Below are 22,929 nucleotides of genomic sequence, written 5' to 3'. Positions count from 1 at the left end.
CGAACGGACAGATCATAACTTTGCGAAAAAAGAAGAATGTAAACTTTTCACTCCAGGGAAGACTTGAACCAATGACGTGTCGTTCCGCAGCTGCTCACGCTAACCACGGGACCACGGCGCTCCTGAGTTCCCACTCTTCTTGATGTTGTTTATCTTGCGCATGGACTACTCAGTTTGTATATTTTGCTTACTTTTTTCATAGTTCCACACAACATCTTCCTGTTTTCTCGATTGATCTGTGTTCAGTTTTTCAAGGCCTATCCACTGTGCTAACTTATAACTAAATCTGAGGGGGGTGCGATGGGGAGATTCCCTTGTCAGAAAGAATATCTATTTTACTGCAAAAGACCTTTTCAAAGATTTCGTCAGACTTCTTTGACCAAACACCTTCACTTAAGCTATTAGACTATTGTAAAATTTTTCGTCATACAGTAGTGGAAATCAGTATAAACGCATGGATAACTGCAGGAAAATTAACATTGACGGCTGAAATATTTGTGGCCATTGTATACGCAATAGTATGAGATCTGGTACACTGCAAATGTAGTCAAATGGTATCGCATTTGATGGCGTATGTAACAAGAAATCAACGATTCAGGTGGTAGAGGGTGGTACACAGTATAAAGGCAATCAACTCTTTGCAGTGTAAGTGTGTGAGTATGTGCCTCTGCTGCAGATAAGAAACAAAAATCATTAGTGATAGTGCTTGTTGTATAAATTATAGCCGAGCGGGGCTAGCCGAGCGGCCTGATGCGGTGCAGTCATGGACTGTGCGGGAGGTCCCGGCGGAGATTTGAGTCCTCCCTCGGGCATGGGTGTGTGTATTTGTCCTTAGGATAATTTAGGTTAAGTTGTGTGTAAGATTAGGGACTGCTGACCTTAGCAGTTAAGTCCCATAAGATTTCACACACATTTGAATTTTTGTTTTGTATGAATTGTGACGATGCCGAGCGGGAAACATTTATCATGAGATTTAAAAACAAAAATCGGTGCGTGAATGGAAGTGGGACACTCTAATCGTCAAATCGCCAAGAAATTGAGTTGTTCAAGTACAGTGATTGGTAATTTCATTAACTTGACCGCATGAAATGAATAGAACGAAAAATGTGAGCAAAGTAGAAAATTATTTGAGGCAGCGAAGAGGTTCCTTTTAGACGAAGCAAGGGCCACATACTTCTATTCTCAATTTCTGGTGGATCTACAGTTTGCAGTAACTGCCAGATGTGTACAACAAATTTTGTCAAATGCCAAATATCTTGCATTCAAGGAACGACTACAGAAACCTGCTCTAATAACCAAACATGAGCAGGCCAGATTGGAGTTTGGTGAAACACATAAATCGTAGACTTCAGAATGGATAAAGTGATTTTCAATTACGAGAAGAAGTTTAATTAAGGTAGGCCCGACAGATTTCAATACCATTGGCATTACCTGAAAACAGGGCAGCAGGTAAGAATGATCAGAAATTTTGGTGGTGGAAATGTCATGATTGGGACAACCTTCTGTTCTAAAGGTAAATCATACATTGCTTGGCTGAACACCATATTAACTGTAACATGTCCACTGAGACGCTATAGACAGAATCGATTAGAATGTAAAAAGAGGATAAGAGGCATTCAAACGGTCATTCTTTCCGCGCCCCATACGTGAATGGAACAAGAGAAAACCAATTATAACTGGTGCAATCGGACGTCCCCTCTGTCATGCACCTCACAGTGGTTTGCAGAGTACAGATGTAGATGTAAAAGCTAGACCCATGCTTCAACTTTTATCAAATATCTTTGATAAAAGCTTACCTAGCACACTATCAACGACTTTACCAAATGGCTTTGATGAAAGAACTTTGCTAGAGATTTTCTTACAGTGCAATACGGCGCTGAACGCCTAACAAGGTGCACGGTTGAAGAAGACACTTGTAGTTTACCTATCTAACAGCTTCCAAACATAACAAAAATTTCATTTTCAGTAGTTCATATAACTATCGCCCGCCCCGATAGCTCAGTGGCGAGCGTGGCGGATTGCCGTCCTACGGGGCCGGGTTCAATTCCCGGCTGGGTAGGGGTTTTTCTCCACTCAGGAATTGGGTGTTGTGCTGTCTTCATCATCATTTCATCCCCATGCGGCTCGCAGGTCGCCCAATGTGGCGTCGAATGTAATAAGACCTGAACCAAGGCGGTCGGACCTGTCCCACAAGGGGCCTCCCGGCCAATGATAGCAAACGCTTATTTCCATATAACTATCGAACGAATTTAAAAATTTTAAATGTTTCCATAATTTGCTCATCCAGAGGTATAATCTTATGTCAATGGTTTAACACAATAAGTCAAGTACTGTAGTTAGAAACTGATTATTCGTTCTGAGGCAGCATGACTCACGGCACTCAAATTATCCATATCTCATTCAGGCAGTATTTGAGAACGAGAGCAGTTAGCAACCAACAAATTTTACACAAAATTTCAAGTCTTTTTCTCGCTGGCATGCCCCTACAAAATGATGAAAGGAAAAACGTTTTTCACTTACTACATGTTGGCGCAGTAAAACTTCAGCATCGTGTACGATGTTTGAATGTTTGAATTTATTAATTCTTTGCTACGGACTCTGTTCCAGACACATTTATCGGACAGTATCCACTGATACAACTGAATGTACCTGCTAAATTACATCATCGTATGACGTGGAGTTCGGGGGATGTGACGTCACAAGCATAGAGATGAGTGCAAAACTGCTCTTTCTTGAGACAGAGCGCAGATTACACACACTATTCGTACCACTGTTTGCTGATGAGAGTAATTCAGAACCCTTACTAAGCTTTTTCTCGTTTAAATACTTGACTCTAAGTACACGGTCCAGTCACATTATTGTGAGAACCTGTAAAAAGCCATAGCAGCCACCTTTTGCAACGCAGATGTACAGGAAGGGGCTCAGTGAGGCTCTGGAAGCCACTGGTGGAGAGGTGGAGCCATGGCGACCAGTTCCATGACCATGTGTGCTAGGTTTCTCGGTCGAGGCGCTAACAGCCCCGTCGACGCGGCTCCACAGATTCATGACTGGATTTATATGCCGGTAGTTTGGTAGTCAGGAAAGTACGGCAAAGTCATTCTCGTGCTCTTCGAACTGCTCACGTACACTTCGAGCTGTGTGACATGTTGCGATTTCCCTGTTGGTAGGTGCCATCATGTCGAAGAAAAAACAAACTACGTGTCGGGGTAGACTTGGTCACCAAGGGTAGATACACACTCTTGTTGATCCACTGTGCCTTCCAGAATGTCGAGATCACCCAGGGAATGCCATAACGCTTCCTGTTTCGAACAGGACGCTCCCGACGACAGTTGCAGTGCTCTTCGAACTGCTCACGTACACTTCGAGCTGTGTGACATGTTGCGATTTCCCTGTTGGTAGGTGCCATCATGTCGAAGAAAAAACAAACTACGTGTCGGGGTAGACTTGGTCACCAAGGGTAGATACACACTCTTGTTGATCCACTGTGCCTTCCAGAATGTCGAGATCACCCAGGGAATGCCATAACGCTTCCTGTTTCGAACAGGACGCTCCCGACGACAGTTGCAGTGCTCTTCGAACTGCTCACGTACACTTCGAGCTGTGTGACATGTTGCGATTTCCCTGTTGGTAGGTGCCATCATGTCGAAGAAAAAACAAACTACGTGTCGGGGTAGACTTGGTCACCAAGGGTAGATACACACTCTTGTTGATCCACTGTGCCTTCCAGAATGTCGAGATCACCCAGGGAATGCCATAACGCTTCCTGTTTCGAACAGGACGCTCCCGACGACAGTTGCAGAGCCGAAAGCGCCAATGGGCATCTCTTCGATGGAGCGTAAAACGCGATTCATCTGAAAAGGCCACCTGTTTTCATGCAATGGACATCCAGTTGCGGTACTGGCATGCACGTCCCAGCTTTCGTCGCCGATGAATAGCAGTCGGCATGGGTGGTGCAAAGGCCAGGCGTCCGCTGTGGAGACCTGTCAGCAGCAACATTCGCTGAACGTTTGTGGAGGGGCACTGTTGATCTTGCTTCATCTGGAGCTCACTTCCTCAACAGTTGCACTTCTGGGATAATGATCTAAGCAGACAAAGTGAATTAAAATTTGTGCTGAAGCCGGGACTCGAACCCGGGTTTTCTTGCTTGTTAGGCAGAAATGTTAACCATTACACTACCACAGAATGATGGTTAACATTGCTGCCCGTACTTCCTAAGCCGAATGCCCTCCCCAACACAAATTTCAATTCATTTTTCACTTACATATTGGAGAGGGCACTTGGCTTATATACTTCGTGCAGAGATATTAACCGTCGTGCTGTGGTAGTGTAATGGTTAGCAATTTAGCCTCGCAAGTAAAACAACCCGGGTTCGAGTCCTGGCCCCAACACAAATTTTAATTAATTTCGTCTGCTTCGAACATTATCGTAGATAATAAAAAGACATTTAAATGTCTTAGCGAAACATTTAATTATAAGTTGCACTTCTGTTCGCCAGTACACACCCTCGCAGCAGTCGTTCACCTGTGTCACCTACGGCCCGTGCTGCACCACGGTTGCCGCGGCGCTAGTGATAAAACCAATTTGCATGCATAGTATACGTTAACCTAAGCGGCAGGCAAACAGTTTTCGCAAGTGCTTCGACCCTTGGCTGGAAAGTCGATGTTCATGCCCTTTTGAAGGTCAGATAATTCGCTCCGTGTCTGCATTATGACAACGACTGCACTGCTTTCAGTGTCCCTGAGTGGTTACTCAGGTGAGTGGTTACTGCACGGTGACGTCGAACATAGGCGGTGCTAACGCTAATGTGACTGGATAGTGCAATTAACAGATTAATTCATTTATTAAATAGTCAGACGTTTGCAGTTGTTTTATACGTAGGAATTCGATTCTTTAAGGCAGGGATTCCCAAAGCTTTCGATATCGATCCCTTGGGGTCGATAATGGTTTCCTAGGGGTCGACATAAACGAAAACTGATTTTGGGGGTCGACGAGGTCTAAAAATCGACCCCTATTAAAACTTTCAAGATATATGGTTTATGTTGTGTTACGTGTACTAAGAATAATTAATATTTTTGTAGGAAATAGCATTGTTGTAGTAATGTAAAGTCTCAAGTTCGTACAAGATGGAAAAATCTTCAAGTCTGTGTGGACAAGTTAGTGCAAGATAATGAGTTCGAGCGTACGTCTTTCAGGCGCGTTTTGACTTGCTCTCTATAAGTCAGAATGAAAAATAATACTCTGTAGCAGCTGTTTTAAGTTAGCGGAACATTATGAATAAGGGGGTTTCTCGTTGCAGTCTTAAGTAAAACAGTATAATTAATAATAAAATACTGGAAACTATACGAGAATCATTACAAGGTAAACGAAGATGTAAGAGAATCTCCTTTCTATGGGCACCAGCTCATGTAGGATTGTGTTACAGTGGAAAAGTCGACCAGTTACCGAAAGAGACCACCGTTTTTGGTCCTGCAATGTCCATAAGTCTAACATTCTCCGATTTCCTGCTATGGATACGGAAACAGGCGGAGGAGAAATGCGAAGACGTTTAGCGATTTCCATCTCCCATGAAAGGTCAACAGTACGTTGCGATCCAACCAGTAATTAGAAGCTCTACTTGGTTTCGAAAATTTCAGCTGAGCAGGGAGCTGATAACTACTTTGGTACGAACGATCGTCCACCATGGTTCATCTCCGTTGCACTTACATCGGGCAGGCGCCAACGATAACCCTTTCGGCGGCTATAAGAAGGAATAAGAAGGAAATGTAGCCATTCACTGGTATCCAGTAGTTTCTTCGAAGCTCAGCAAATTCGTTTAATACGAAACTTGAGAAATTGAAGGTGCCCCTTCCAATAAGTGCTCTTGTTGTCATGAAGATCCTCAAGTATTTATCGTCGTTTTTTAGTTACGCGAAATAGTAACGTGTTTATATGAAATCTGATGATAAAACACCGATCACCAGGTATACGGGACACAACCTCTGTTGATTTCTCTTTTATATTATGTTTTTTTTTTTCTATAGCTGGTATGTGGAGTTTATTTCGCTGTAAGTATTGTACCTTTACGAACATTGGAAGATAATTCTATATCGTCGTTTCAATTACAAGAGGCATTCCATAACTGATGGCAACTATGGTATACCTTACGATAATGCAATATCATGAGAATTCCATTATGTGCACTGAAGCAGATGGCATGCGCATCTGAGTGCTAACATGAAAAATGGTTCCAGTACCGGTGGTCACGTCAAAGGTTGAAATGAAACACACGTATTGGAACTCAATCTAAATATATTGTGAACGAGTACAAACGGAACAAAAATGAATGAAAATCAACTATTGTGCTTCAGAGTAGTCCCGCAGCGCATTCACACAGAGTTTCCAACGATGGTGAAGGCACTGAGTGCCACTGAGATTGCTATCAGTGTGTGGCATCTCTCGACGAAATACCGTGACATATTCGACTTGTTTGCAAACCTGCTCCCACGCAGTGGATTCCTCAGTTGTCGAATGCGGTTGGAGTCGCATGGTCTGAGGTTTGGTAAGTTGGGTGGGTGAGGGAGAGTCATCCTGCAACGAGGCCAACCTCACACTGAATGTTTCAGGCGATGGCACTGAGCTCTCCTCGCCTGCAGTCGCAATCTGTCGGTTGATTTCTTTAATGTTTGCCGCGGGCTTTAGAATGTGGTTACTGTGACTACAGTGATGCTACACGTTCGCACTATCTGCCACAGTCGCCATGACTTCTATAAAGATCCTCCTACGAGAGGCGTTCAATAAATAACACAACACAATTTTTTCTGAGTGTAGGTTCACTTCAGGTTTCCGGTACACCACATTATTCTTACTGTTTTCGCTACAACACAGTACTTTACACCGTAATCTTGATGTAATGCGACGAACTTATGGTACTTTACAGGAAGTGCCTGTATACCCGCTTGGTGCCAAACTACTGGTCGACGTCTGCGCCAACTCTTGCTGCCTAAATAACCTCCCCATCATCCACGTACTGCTTCCCGCGGAGTGCATCCTCCGTGGGCCAGCAGTTGGAAGTCGGAAGTTGCGAGATCTGGGCTGCGCAGTGAACTTCAATGTACTCCTATTGGGATGACGACGGACGCCTTACCCAACGACTAATCGTGCTTTTGTTAAGTGCCACGTTCAAAAATGGTTCAAAAGACTCTGAGCACTACGGGAATTAACTTGTAAGGAAGTGCCAGGTCTCTGTAGACACTGTGCAAGCGCGTATGAATATCAGCGATGTTCTTATCTTCAGCGAAAAGAAACTCAATAACAATCTTGTATTTGTAACGCACTTACATTATGGACGCCATTTTAAAGGAAACGTATAGCGCCGCCGCCTATCGCTACGGTCACAGGTTCAAATCCTGCCTCGGCATGGATGTATGTGATGTCGTTAGGTTAGCTATGTTTAAGTACTTCTAAGTTCTAGGGGACGGATGACCTCAGTTGTTAAGTCCTATAGTGCTCAGAGCCATTTGAACCATTTTTAATTCTTCTCCTACGTCTTAGCTGTTACAAGTGCCGTAAATTTACACTTAAGTGCTTGATGAATGTTTTTCCTGCGATTTGGTTGACACTTTTACTTGCAGAATGGAACACCTACTAAAGACATACGGTAGTTCAGTTAAATTATGCACAGAGTTTGTAATCTAGCGGTGATGATTTTGGCTGTGGCTGCTGTATTCTGCAAAAACTTTGGTGATGGTTCCAGAATTCATTCTGGAAACATCCCCCAGGCTGTGGCTAAGCCATGTCTCCACTATATCCTTTCTTTCAGGAGTGCTAGTTCTGCAGGTTCGCAGGAGAGCTTCTGTAAAGTTTGGAAGGTAGGAGACGAGGTACTGGCAGAAGTACAGCTGTGAGTACCGGGCGTGAGTCGTGCTTCGGTAGCTCAGTTGGTAGAGCACTTGCCCGCGAAAGGCAAAGGTCCCGAGTTCGAGTCTCGGTCGGGCACACAGTTTTAATCTGCTAGGAAGTTTGGTGATGGTGTTTCTCAAATCTCAGTCAGTAGAGGTTTTGGAAAGACAAAGGAGTATTTCTCACAATAGTTGACTGTTTTGCCTAACTTCTTTCAGGTCTCATTAGGAATGATTTGAAATAATTATAGAACAAATTATAGAACTTAATATAAAGTTTGGGACTCTACTGCTTCCGTCTTTAGCCAATAAAATTTCGATATATTACTTTAATGCTTCTGTGAATTCGAGCTCATCTTTTTATATCTTACTACATCTAGTATCGTATGCACACATGGAAATCAAAGCAGATATATTGATTAAGAAATAAAAAATACAAGAGAGCATTTACTAGAAGGAAGAAAAGTGAAATATTTACAGTACAAATAAGGTTCAATGATATCTTCAGTAATTAGAACTTGTAAAAATGAGATACGTGAACACTAAGGCAAATATCTGAAAGTAGTGTTAATGTACAAACAAGCACAAAGTACATTACAGTAAAAAGAGAAATAATGGAACATGTGTGCGGTGTAATGTGACAACAGCCGAGGACATACATCTACTTGCATACTGTGATAAACCTTTTGCATTCCTTTTACGTTTTCGTCTTCTGTAAAGGCAAAGAGAAAAAATGAAGCGGTAGCCCATCATAGAGCTTATGCCTACCGTCAGGCATTGTTGATTTTCCGTTGTTAAAAAACAGACGAGTTTTCCTTGTACCAGGAGGAGGAAGGAAGGATTCGCGCTCAGCTAGTGAACGAGCCATTTTAAACGAGTAATTGTAGACCGTCATTTTGGGGTCGCTATGAATAAGTGAGGAGTATGTATTTCATATGTGCACCGTTTAGAAAAATACAGTATTTTTTATTAACAGAAATGTCGTGTGAGTTGTTATTTCAAATAGTACGATAATTACGAGAACTGAAGCCCACCTGTGTACTTTGGAAAATTACGACGTCCGATAAGCTCAATGGGAACACGGCGACCAAACGTAGTGTTATAAAGAAGGGTAAGCACAAATCTACAGCGGAGAAAGAAACTACTTCCCTCTGCAAAACTATATAAACTAATACGAACTTATTTCCAGGTATAGCTCAGCTTATGGTGCTTGTCATTCATGCCCAAAAATTAATCTCATTAATTCAATACATTTTAAAAAGCCACGCATTTCAACATTTTATTATCATCTATTCCATTATTTTATTATATTATAATACACAAAGAATTAAACAAGTTTTTTACAATTTTCTTCCTATGGTGTGGTCATTAATGGCTGTTTCTTATTTTTACTAAATTGACGTCTAATCGAAAGATAGATGTCTGTGCCTTGAGACTCTAAGTATTATTTAATTTTTCTTTTAAAAATAACATATTGTATAGTGGGAATTGTGTATAGTGGCAGCCGGTGTACAAGAGAACGAGAAAGACAGGACAGGCCAGTTATTGGAACATGTATCTGAAAGCTTCTTTTCTCTTGACTATTTTCAAGTGTCTTACAATATATGAATCATTTATTAGAAGTAAATATTATGAACTATGATTTTTATTCATATCGGACAAAAAAAACGGATGTCATGATCATTGCAAGTACTTCTACTAACTAAAAATAAAGTTTTGATTAGTGTCAAGAGTTACATAGCTCTCAGCTGAAAGTGAATACAGCGATACGAATAGAAATAAAAGAAAGTAGTTACAATCTTAGTTCCTTTCCTGGTGGCAGGTGCAGATAAGGGATTCCTTTTATTCTCAAAGTGCCAGCTTGGACGGTAGCCTACACATCAGAAGCAATGTTAACTGACAGCTGATGCTGCCATCCATGCTTCCTTATATGAACAATGGCCTTGTTGACAGTGGCTGATGACGTCAGCAAGTCACAATAGAGTGCATTTGCATGTGCAAACTCAGGGTGCGACAATGAACGAGCCCACGTGCTCTCGTCTACGCTTGCTCCATATGGCCAAAATCATACAGAGTTGGTGCAACAAAAATGACACCTCTGCTGCCTCTTTGGTAAAGATTTGGATAACATCTCTTTGGCGGTGCAACGGTATTCCACCACGCCTTTCAATTCACCGCTCAGTAACGGACTGAGCCAAGTATACTACATGATGCAATACGCTTTTCACAAAGGCAGCATGATATGTTATTGATCTTTTCCGTATTTGTGTTAGAAGCTAGCATTTTTCGTAGCTTCTTCAGTAAAAAGTAAGTCGTGTTACTGGGTGTTAATCTTTGCGCTGACTATAAACAATGTTTCTTAGCAGTTCGGCTCATTATTTTACGAAATCCATCAGAAATTTTAGAATACTTTCAGGCATCAAACATACCTTAAAGTTTAAAAATTATAATCTTTTATGTTCTGAATACCTACAGATGTAAAATATGTATTCTGATTTTCCCTGTGGCATTTCTACAGACATTAAAACGTTTGATTAGAATTATAGAATTCTAATATCCAAAACCACAAGTTATCATCAAGTTTTGATCCACACCTACTCTAACTGTGATTATCAGCCTAGAATTGCTATTTAAATAAAACTTTGAACACGTGATGGAAAGAAATGGAGACACGTCACCACCCAAATTTTATAATGAAAGTTTCCCACCTTCAGGTGGAATGTAATTGCCTTTTTCTCGTTTCTGGTTTGTACCATCTTGTGATTTAGATCGGAATCAACCTGCTGGGAGCATACTGAAGATGAATTCTCGTCAGTGAATAAATATTTGCTTCTATATACGTATGACTAAATGTAACTCTGTGCGAGTTTATTAAAGTATGTCATCTGCGATTTTCAATGCCACTAACCGGTAATAGTACAAGCAGTAAATTGTACTACTGCTCTTTCTTGGGGAAACGTTGGGACAAGATAATGCCTTGTACATGTTGTTTAACCTAAACCCTATCACCACATAAGACACTGGCCTGCGACCTACTACTGCTTCAACCTTTCACAGAAGACAGTGTGAGCAGCATATGACTCTCAATCTCTGTGCCATATACCTCGAAACATTCAACAGTTCTTCAATGTTCAGTACATGCAGTTTCTCAGTTGACCACCCAAATCACTAAAACCTTGGCAGTTCGTCATAAGTGAGGCAATGAACTTGAAAAATGGTCCATTGTTTTATGTGAGAATACAATAAGTTCTCGGGTTTCATGATCGCATTACGTGAAATACACCTCTTGCTTGCTTCTCTAAGATGCTGATAGACATAATCAATGTTATGTGGCCGTTATATAAAAAGCTTCCTCTTACCGCTTAAAAAACAGGCACATGTTCTTACCCAAGTCACTCACCATATAACTACATTTTATCTATTGTCTGGCAAGGGGAATGGAGGGTGTCAAACCATGAACACCTGAAACTCTATTATTTCCTTACTTGTAATACATATTTATTTAACTTCCTCAGGAGCATGTAATTTCATACCAGAAAGCAGCCTTTCCGACAGTGCATTGGTGCGTCTGGATGTGTCTAACGCTAATGGAGTTTTTCAGCTGGTGATCGCAACACAACTTACCCACAGAATGTGCACGCGCAGGTCATCGTCATCCGACGAGAACTAAAAAACTGAGAAAGACCGAATCATTAGCTTGAGGAACATATGAGTCTCACATCTATAAATCTCACTGACTGTTGTCTGTAGTGTAACGGGTACAAAATGTGTGGTGATAAGACAAACTGTAACGGGTACAGAATGTGTGGTGATAAGACAAACCAGGACAACTGTGTGTCTAGCAGATTAGACACGGGCCCTACTAGGAGGTCTACACCATCGGAACATAGGAAGATTGTTCGACGCTTTCTGATTAGTACACGAATGGCAACAACTGAGATCTGGGCGAAGTTTACAGGCAGTGTGTCGCCACAAAGCATAGGGACAGATTACTGGAAGGACCCGAGATGGCAGGCGTCGTTTACCACACCACAGGCAACAGGAATTCGCCCGGTGTTGGGACATAGTTAACAAGAATATCGTGTGGCTTTCTGTGGTGTTGACCGATGACTCCAACTTTTGTTTGTGATGGTCAGATCGACGCCAAAGTGTCCGTAAACAACCTTGCAATAAGTTACAGGGAGCAACGATTGACGAGACCCATACCTCTCCATCTTCTAGAAGAATGGTGTGAGGAGATACTGGATATGACAACAGGATTGATCTGATAAATGATGAACGGAGGCTGAGTTACCGTCAGCATGTAACGTAGTGAACATTGTTGTCATACGCTTCATGAACATGGTACCAAATTGAATTTTCCAGCAACATAATCCAAGACCTTACACTGCCGTACAAACCACAGACGAATTTAATAATGTACGGATCCTTGACTCGTCTGCCCGATCTCCTAATATGTTATCCATACAGCATGGTACACAAAAAACATCAGAACACTGTTGCAAAAGCAACGAAAAATATGTGCCAAATTCAGAAGAACGCAAAATCTCCAAGACTGCCTAAGTTTCACGAAAGGTCGAAATTTAATGCGGACGTCAATGCAAGATGCTTTCAATAGTTTCCACAATGAAACATTGTCTCAAAATATGGTAGGAAATCCAAAGAGAATCTGGTAGTATGTAAAGTACACCAGTGGCAAAAACAGTCAATACCGTCACTGCGCGATAGCGATGGAAATGTTACCGATGATGGTGCCACTAAAGCTGAGTTACTAAATACGGTTTTCCGTAATTCCTTCACGAAAGAAGACGAACTAAATATTCCAGAATTCGAAACCAGAACAGCTGTTAGCATGAGTGACAAACAAGTGGATACCTTAGGCGTTGCGAAACAAATCAATTCACTTAATAAAGGCAAGTCTTCCGGTCCAGATGGTATACCAGTCGGGTTCCTTCCAGAGTATGCATACACAATAGCGCCTTTCTTAGCAATCATATACAACTGCTCACTTGATAAAAGGTCTGTTCCTAAAGACTGGAAAATAGCACAGGTCACACCGATATTCGAGAAAGGAAATAGGAGTGACCCACTGAATGCCAGACCCATATCATTGAACTCAATTTACAGTAGGATTTTGGAGCATGTACTGTACTCGAACATTATGAATCACCTTAAAGAAAATGACTTATTGATGCATAACCAACACAGATTCAGAAAATACCGTTCTCGTGCAATACAGCTAGCTCTTTATTCCCATGAAGTAATGAGTGCTCTCAATAAGGGATCTCAGATCGATTCCATATTCCTGGATTTCCAGAAGGCTTTTGATACCGTTCGTCAGAAGCGACTATTAATCAAATTGCGTGCGTATGGAGTATCACCTTAGTTGTGTGACTGGATTCGTGATTTCCTCTCAGAGAGGTTACAGTTCGTAGTAATAGACGGTAAATCATCAAATAGAACAGAAGTGATATCTGGCGTTCCACAAGGTAGTGTCATAGGCCCTCTGCTGTTCCTGATTTGTATAAATAATCTAGGTGATAATCTGAGCAGCCCCCTTAGATTGTTTGCAGATGACGCTGTAACTTACCGTCTAGTAAAATCATCAGACGATCAATTCCAATTACAAAATGATCTAGAGAGAATTTCTGTATGGTGCGAAAAGTGGCAATTGGTACTAAACAAAGGAAAGTGCGAGGTCATCCACATGGGTACTAAAGGAAATCGGATAAATTTTGGGTATACGATAAATCGCACAAATGTAAGGGCTGTCATTTCGACTAAATACCTATGAATAACGAGCAACTTAAATTGGAAAGACCACATACATAATATTGCGGGGAAGGCGAAACAAAGACTGCGCTTCGCTCGGAGAACACTTAGAAGATGCGACAGACCCACTAAAGGGACAGCATACATTGCATTTGTCCGTCCTCTGCCGGAGTATTGCTGCGCGGTGTGGGACCCTTACCAGGTGGGATTGACGGAGGGCATCGAAAAAGTGCAAAGAAGGGCAGCTCGTTTCGTGTTATCGCGCAATAGGGGTTAGAGTGTGACTGATTGATACGAGAGTTGGGGTGGCAGTCACTGAAACAGACTGTTATCTTTGCGACTAATTTACGAAATTCAAATCACCAACTTTCTCTTCCGAATGTGAAAATACTTTGTTGACACCCACCTACTTAGGGAGAAATGATCATCATAATAAAATAAGAGAAATCAGAGCTCGAACGGAAAGATTTACGTGTTCCTTTTTCCCACGCGCCATTCGAGAGTGGAATAGTAAAGAAGCAGTATGAAAAATGTTCGATGAACGCTCTGCCAGGCACTAAAGTGTGAACTGCAGAGTAACCATCTAAATGTAGATGCATGTATGGAATGTGATGGTAAGACGTATAGTTTCGCATTAGCCTCCAGCCAGTACCTTACATGAAATGTCATAGCATGAGTTTAAGGGATGCCAAGAAATTCCTCAAGATGACATTCGCAGGCTTTTTGCTTCCATGCCTCAATGTGTACAAGAGGCCATTCGTGCCTGGGGAGGTCACACCTCGTACTGCTGCTTGTGATGGACATGAGAATATAATTCAGTCTAAGGACACCTTAAGATGAGAACGTGCTCTCGAAAGGCGTGGTGCCAGTCGTAACTATTGTTTATTGACACCGCACCGCATTTTCACTCTCTTGAAGATACAGTTACGGACGGCTCACTCCCCATAAGTCGGAAACTACTAAAAAAGTTTGTCTTGCAATGGAAAAAGAGTTCATACAAAATTACGTCTCTCATTAATGGTTGCTTTAGTGAAACAGAAATGTTCAGCATGCAAAATTACGGAAACAGAATTATAATTTCCCAGAATGTATAAGGGGCTATCAAAAGCTTCCGTTAGAAGGCCGCGTTGTCAGAGCCGGTATGACAATCAGGCGAAATAGACGTGAGTATTGCGACAAACATCCCACTGACGCACAAAGCTGAAGGTAGCTGTTTGGTAAAAAACCGTGCCGTGCAACGTGAAGAAATCGGTAACTTTCCGCTGCGCATTCTCTTCCGACAGAAATCGACAACCCTGTAATGCCTTTTTCAAGGGACTGAAAGCATGGGGAGGGATCAAAGCGTTACGGCATTTACGACAGGGAGACATGCGTTAGCACGATGCATCAGCACCCTCCACCGCAGATTTCTACAATGGTGGTTTTCAGCAGACGTGCCGCGCAGTGTACACTACCGGCCATTAAAATTGCTTCACCAAGAAAAAATGCAGACGATAAACGGGTATTCATTCGACAAATATATTATACTAGAACTGACACGTAATTACATTTTCACGCAATTTGGGTGAATAAATCCTGAGAAATCAGTACCCAGAACAACCACCTATGGCCGTAATAACTGCCTTGATACGGTTGGGTATTGAGTCAAACAGAGCTTGGATGGCTTGTACAGGTACAGCTGCCCATGCAGCTTCAACACGATACCTCAGTTCATCAAGAGTAATGACTGGAGTATTGTGACGAGCCTGTTGCTCGGCCACCATTGACCAGACGTTTTCAATTGGTGAGAGGTCTGGAGAACGACGTGTACAGGTACAGCTGCCCATGCAGCTTCAACACGATACCACAGTCAATCAAGAGTAGTGATTGGCGTATTGTGACGAGCCAGTTGCTCGGCCACCATTGACCAAACGTTTTCAATTGGTCAGAGATCTGGAGAATGTGCTGGCCAGGGCAGCAGTGGAACATTTTTTGTATCCAGAAAGGCCCGTACAGGACCTGCAACATGCGGTCGTGCATTATCGTGCTGAAATGTAAGGTTTCGCAGAAATAGAATGAGGGGTAGAGAAGCGGGTCGTAACACATCTGAAATGTAACGTCCACTGTTCAAAGTGCAGTCAACGTGAACAAGAGATGACCAAGACGTGTAACGAATGGCACCCCATACTATCACGCTTGGTGATACGTCAGTACGGAGATGACGAATACACGCTTCCAATGTCCATTCACCGTGATGTCGCCAAACACGGATGCGACCATCATAATGCTGTAAACAGACCCTGGATCCATCCGAAAAAATGACGTTCTGCCATTCGTGCACCCAGGTCCCTGTCTGTCATGCAGCGTCAAGGGTCACTGCAGCCATGGTCTCCGAGCTGATAGTCCATGCTGCTACAAACTTCGTTGAGCTGTTCGTGCAGATGATTGTTGTCTTGCAAACGTCCCCATCTGTTGATCCGTTACAGCCATGCGGATAAGATGCCTGTCATCTCGACTTCTAGTGATACGAGACCGTTGGGATCCAGCACGGCGTTCCGTATTACCCTCCTGAACCCACTGGTTCCATATTCTGGTAACGGTCATTGGATCTCGACGAGCGCGAGCAGCAATCGCGATAGGCTACAATCCGACCTTTATCAAAGTCGGAAACGTAGTGGTACGCATTTCTCCTCCTTACACGAGGCATCACAACAACGTTCCACCAGGCAACGCCGGTCAACTGCTGTTTGTGTATGAGAAATCGGTTGGAAACTTCCTCGTGTCAGCACGTTTTAGGTGTCGCCACCGGCGCCAACACTGTGAATGCTCTGTAAAGCTAATCATTTGCATATCACAGCATCTTCTTCCTGTCGGTTAAATTTCGCGTCTGTAGCACTTCATTTTCGTGGTGTAGCAAATTTAATGGCCAGTAGTGCACATTCTTCATTCTACGATGGACTTCTGCTGGTGTTTGCCCTTCGGCAGCCAAGAAATGAATAGCAAAACGTTCATCTGTTTGGACGCACTTAGTAATAACGTCACCATACTTCTTGTTTCCGCATTTACTGAAAACATTTTGGAATGAGACGAATGGCACACTAATCCCACGCCTACAGTCCGTGCTTGTATACCCGCTCCGGAATCGCGGTACCCAGCATCTACGCTGCAGCAACACCTTAACACGGAAACTTTCCGATCGTCCTTCATAATACAAAGAGCAGCATTCTTCAGAGAACATGATTTAATGATGTGCTATTACAACAATTTTCATAGCGTTAAAAAGCTCCAAGCGTTTGCAACTTAATACGTTAAAGGTACAATCCACGAGTAACACTGATACAGTTTCAACTTCTGCTGTTACTCACTCCTGCACATTAGCCAAGAACATTTGAGACCACATTAGTATACTGCACGGAAACAGTTTTATGAATTCACAATATTTGTCTTTAGTATTCCAAACAAAACCTTTCTCTTCACTTAAAATAATTACACGATTCGTGTAGATTGCTGTTTTGCCTTAGAGAAATAAATAACAATGAAAGAACAGCACCTTTAAGCTTCTCATTTAAAAAAGGACGTGGATAAGCGGTACTTTGTCTTTTATTTGCGAGATCTGAATGGGAACGAGGTCCTTTTCCGTGTGAAATCCGATTACGTTTACCTGTTCGCGGCTTTATATTATAACAGCAGAATAGGCGAGGACTTTGTTTCCTCGTCACGGATATCTTGCATGGGCTTTTTTCCGCATGAGACAGAGTACAGATGCGTTGGACTAGCAGACGTCTCGTTATCGGTGCGTACTGTTTACGCAACGTCATAGCAACAGCGTTACTATTTATTAGTATCAATGCCTAACATGTGTGGGGTGTTGTATGGAAGATAGCAACTACATCAGGGACTCAAAATTTTTCGTTACATTAGCTGTGGGGCTATGTATGAACAAGCAACCTGTATCATATTTCAGGGATCTTATATAAAATTCATCTATTGAATGTAAGTATCGGTCCTCATTGTCAGTAGATTTGATATCAAGCTGTTAAGCGTTGCGTATTCTAATCTCACTTGTTTTATAGTTATTTCGGAGAACTTTTAATGAGATCTGCAAGACTAGCCATTTATAAAGCTTTGAAGAATCTCTTTAATTGCTGTTCATAATTTACCTAAGTTTGTAGAGATTCCTCAGACGCTAAACAGTGTCCTCGAACTATGTTGTTCAAAAAATGGTTCAAATGGCTCTGAGCACTATGGGACTTAACATCTATGGTCATCAGTCCCCTAGAACTTAGAACTACTTAAACCTAACTAACAACACACAACACCCAGCCATCACGAGGCACAGAAAATCCCTGACCCCGCCGCGAATCGAACCTGGAACCCGTGCGTGGGAAGCGAGAACGCTACCGTACGACCACGAGATGGGGGCAACTATATTGTTCATGGACTTAGTACGTGAGACCATGGCAATGGCATGGCGAAACTTAATTAGACAAGCCAAATGACTTTGTGACACTACGACAGATCCACTAGATCTGAAATTCACCTATGCAAAATGCAGCAAACACTGCCTTGGTACCGTCACATTATTGTGATCGTTGTCCGCCTGCTTAGGTGAGTGGTTACGTGCTTGCTTCCCATGCACTGGGCCTTGGTTCGATTCCCGGCCGGGTAGGAGATTTTCTCCACTCGGGGACTGGATGTTGTGTTGCATTTATCATTTCATCTATCATCATTAGGCGCAAGTCCCCCAATGTGGCGCCGAATGAAATAAGACCTGCAGTTGGCGGTAGAACCCCAATGGGACATGCCGGCCAACAATGCCATACGATCATTTCACTTTCATTGTGATCGTTGAGGCACGGTAGTGAATTACGTGATCATAGAGAGAGGTGTACATGGAACACCCTCTTTACGATTGAGACACGCGAGAAAGTATAACGAGAACTTGCTGCTATGGATTTCCACGTGACTGTATACTCTTACCTTCCTCGAGATGTGAGAACTTACATATCCGGCAAATACTATAACGCAGCCAGTTTAACATGAAATATGAACTATGTACATATTGTGAAATTTGTTAGAAGACATTTTCACATACTCACATAAAGCATATGACAGTCACATTAGTGGCTATTTATAGTTATAGAAATAACCCCTAAGAGATCACCACGTTTTAGGATTTGTGGAGCGAAATCTACTGATCTACCGTCTACAGCAGTTGCCACTGTTGCATTGAATGTCAGGAATGTCGAGACGATTATAGATCATGAAAATATAACCGAATACTACTTCGATATTCCTAAAAGCACGGAGAGCGTTTGCACTTAAAATCACACCACTTACCCTGACGTATTACAGGAAAATTAGGGTAATACAGGATGTCCTGCAACGAACTGATGAATAACAAGGACTCACAAATGTGAAACGACAGTGTGTGATGTGTATACTACTGGCAGTAACAACAAGACAGCCAGCCGGGGTGGCCGAGCGGTTCTAGGCGCTACAGTCTGGAACCGAGCGACCGCTACGGCCGGAGGTTCGAATCCTGCCTCGGGCATGGATGTGTGTGATGTCCTTAGGTTAGTTAGGTTTGAGTAGTTCTAAGCTCTAGGGGACTGATTACCTCAGCATTTAAGTCCCATAGTGCTCAGAAACATTTGAACCATTTGAACAACAAGACAATATTTTCGTAACTGATAGCAGTGACGCGAGGAGTGCTCATCCAAGCAAACAATGCAGCTAGGTACAGACTGGAGAATATCTTCTGTGAAAGAAAACACACGGTATATGTGGTATCTATCCGAAATAAAATTGGTCACATGTATTCAGAATCGTGATCCTGCAGGTTAGGGTAGAGATCTTCTCACTTGTAACAGTACACTGTACCGGAGGCAACAGTTTCAACAGACAGCTCACGTTCAATCGCAATGTGGAAGAAACACCCACGATAACATCAGGGTTTGGTAGCAACAAGTGTGAAGAAATCCTTTCGTGTGGGAGTGCGATGGCTGAATATGTAGAAATCCATGTTTCATGATGATGTTACGGTAGACATTTGACTCCATGAGTTCAATCTGCAGAAAGTATTCGTGTGATGCAATATTCATGACTGAACTGGAGTATGACAGTCTTATGTGATGCACATTGGCACGGTTAGATTCTTTCTTTCTTTCTTTCTTTTGCTACAGCCTGTATCCCTCATTGGTGGGCACGGTTAAGTACGGATTTGGCATGGTTAATTTTAAGGGATGGCCGGATACCCTTCCTGCCGCCACCCTATACCCCCCGGGACGGAATTAGTGTGCCCCAGCTGTCTGCGTCTAGTGTAAGTCGTGAAATAGTGTGAATGTGTTGCAAATGTCTGCGAGTCGTGTAACTGAAGCGGGACGTGCGGACTAGCCCGGTATTCACCTAGTAGGATGTGGAAAACCGACATTGCCACGGTTAGATATTTGTTCTTAATCGAATCCATAAGGAACTTTATAGCGATCAAATTAGATGTATTGGAAAATTACCCGTTTTATGACTTCCAGTCAGAATCTTTGTACTGCCCCACAGTAGTTCAACACCATACTCTACTCGATGAGCCGATTCCTTAGAGACAGGATAGGAGAGAGGTGTTTCCGATGGCAGAGGTGAGGGATCAGAGTGACGGTTACCTGCAGGCAGGTCCCGGGAGTGGTGATGAGCATGTAGATGATGTACAGGGGGATGCAGACGAGGGACGAGGCGGTCAGCACCCAGCCGACGCTGATGCTCCATGCGGGGTACACGTACTCGCCCGGCAGCATCTCCTCGTACCCCATCAGCGAGAAGATGAAGATCACCTGCAGGCATGCGTCAGCACACGTTAGTAGCTTCAGTTACGTTACAGTTACATCATATATTTACCTCTACGCTGCTTGGAATCACTTGTGACCTGACTTGGTCGATAATTCTGTTTCTCACATTATCATCTATATCTTTGCTCTAACACACTCTGTGCTAGTTATTAGACATTTGACATTTTATATGACGCCTCGCCACCGATATTTCTATATTTTAGCTCCACATTCTTTTCCTTTTACTTTTTATTTCATCAGAAAGGTTCGCCTGCTCATCTTACCTGTCAGCTGTATTCCAAGTATACCTTTACTTATCAAAGACAATGTCCTGACTGACTGACTGATTGATTCATCAGCACCCAGCTCAAACCGCTAAGGATGAAACTTGAAATTGGGACAAAGTGCGGATCTTATCCTGTAGGCATCTTTTAAGGAGGGATTTTTCGGAATTCTAGCGCTAAGAGGGTAGGAATAGCGGATGAAGTGTTTCTTTAAAAAAAAAATGTTGCTATTAAGGCAGTTTTGAGGCTAGCTCATGAAAACTGGTATTTGGTTTCTCGATCATAAACAAAGAAATGTGTATTTCATCCTTTTTGGAAATTTAACTCTGTTGGAGTGAAATAGTGGGTGAAAGTTATTTTTGAAGACATTTCATTATTAAAGAACTACTAAAGTATTTTAAAGCTGCATGTATGAACTCTGCTATTAGACTTCTCGGTTACAAATAAAATATGTTTCAATGTTTTTAGTAACTGAATCCATAACGGGGTGTAATAGGGGTTGGAGGATGAGACTTTTGATGAAATTTTTTTATTATGAAAGCGTTTTTAAAGCTAAATCTATGAAAATTTAAATTTGCCTTCTCTGTCAGAAATAAAACATACACATGTCAATGTTTTTTGGAAATTCAACCACTAAGGGGATGAAATGAGGTCAGAGCGATACACTGCCTCATCATCGCCCAGCCACAGCTGCTAAGAACAGAAACTAAGTTTGGAGATACTGCGGATCTTAAACCGCCCGAAATTCAACTCCCAAGGGGGTGAAAAAAGGGGATGAAAGGCTTTTTGAAAGTGTGGCGTTATTAAGGAAATTTTGAGGCTAGAACTACGAAAACTGGTATTTGGTTTCTTAGTCAAAAAATTAAAAAAGTACATGTTTAAGAATTTTTGGAAATCCAAATAGTGAAGTTGTTTTGAAAATAGATAATTACTAAATAACTACTAAAGGATTTTTAAGGCTACATCTATGACAATTGGTACTAGACTTCTCGGTTGGAAGTAAATAAAAATAAAAGGAAGACATGTGTTTCGGTGTTTCTGGAAATTCAACCCTTAAGGCAGTGGAATAGGGGTTGAAAATTTTTAAGAAAATATTTTGTTAGATCAGTAAAAATTTAAAGCTAAATTCATGGAAATTGATATTTCACTTCTCGGTCAGATATAAACAAATATTTATAAGAGGATGAAAGTTGTTACGGAAATATCTCCGAGGAAACGCAAAAGGCATGATTTAAAAAACTTTGGTCTCCAGCAAGCAGAATCAGTTTTTGGTCAGAAGTAAATACAGACAGACCACGCTTATATGGCCTTCATTAGCGTGAAAAGCTTAGAAGGTTTTTGCAATTCGTGAACAACATAAAAATTCTATTAAATAAAATAAAAGTCTCTGCAGGCCATACAGTCTACGCGAACGGAGCAGCGGACGCTGAACTAATGAATAGTGCTTCTCTTTTACTCTGATCGTAACTTTTCCATAACTGTAGCCAAAAGCTGAATCTATGTACAGGCTTTCCACGTTAAACACATAATAATATGAAATGTAATAATTTGAGAAGTAATAGAGATATTTATTGATGGTACGTATCCACAAGTATGGTAACTCAATATGTTTTTTGCACACCAAATACCCCACGATGTGCGCTTCATTACTTGCGTGAAAAATATCTAATCTGTATTCCACTTCACTCCAAGTATTCTGCAGTATCGCAGGAGTAACAGCTTTTAGCTGCACGAATGCACTGGAGCAGATCAGGTAGATCACGAACTACTGTGTGGTACACTTAATTCTCGATAAACCCCGACAGAGAAAAATCAAGTGGCGTAACGCACTTTAGCTCTGCGAGAGAAAGCAAACAGAACACAATTTTCTGTGGAGTCCACATGTCTACGGATGAGCGTTTACGTGGAAAAAATCCGTTGAGCTCCTGCGTACGCGGTACCAACTGCCACAAGCAAACACAGAAACCATTTTAAGTTACCAATAAATATCTTAACTACGTCTAAGGTTATTACATTTTATATTATTATATGTTGAATCCGACACCCCCTATTTCAAGCTGTAATATGATTACCCACCAACAAATGCGCCAGAGGACATGCCTCGTTGAATACATCAGTTCGCAACAGATCACTGAAGTTAAGCAAAGTAGGGAGTGGCTGGTACTTGGATGAATTACCGTCTGATTACACATCTACATC

At 42.1% G+C, this 22,929-nt stretch overlaps 1 protein-coding gene across 1 annotated transcript in view; it reads right to left on the bottom strand.

The window, feature by feature from the left end:
• LOC126272906 (sodium-dependent serotonin transporter-like) overlaps window positions 1-22,929 on the bottom strand; it is a 1,032,532-nt gene that overhangs the window by 7,335 nt on the left and 1,002,268 nt on the right. Inside the window, exon 12 of the mRNA XM_049976173.1 lies at window positions 20,285-20,452. Within this exon, the coding sequence (XP_049832130.1) occupies window positions 20,285-20,452 (168 nt within the window). The remainder of the gene's footprint in view (window positions 1-20,284; window positions 20,453-22,929) is intronic.

Source organism: Schistocerca gregaria, chromosome 1 (assembly GCF_023897955.1).
Source record: "Schistocerca gregaria isolate iqSchGreg1 chromosome 1, iqSchGreg1.2, whole genome shotgun sequence".
Classification (NCBI taxonomy): domain Eukaryota; kingdom Metazoa; phylum Arthropoda; class Insecta; order Orthoptera; family Acrididae; genus Schistocerca; species Schistocerca gregaria.
This window is presented reverse-complemented; position numbering and strand designations above follow the sequence as displayed.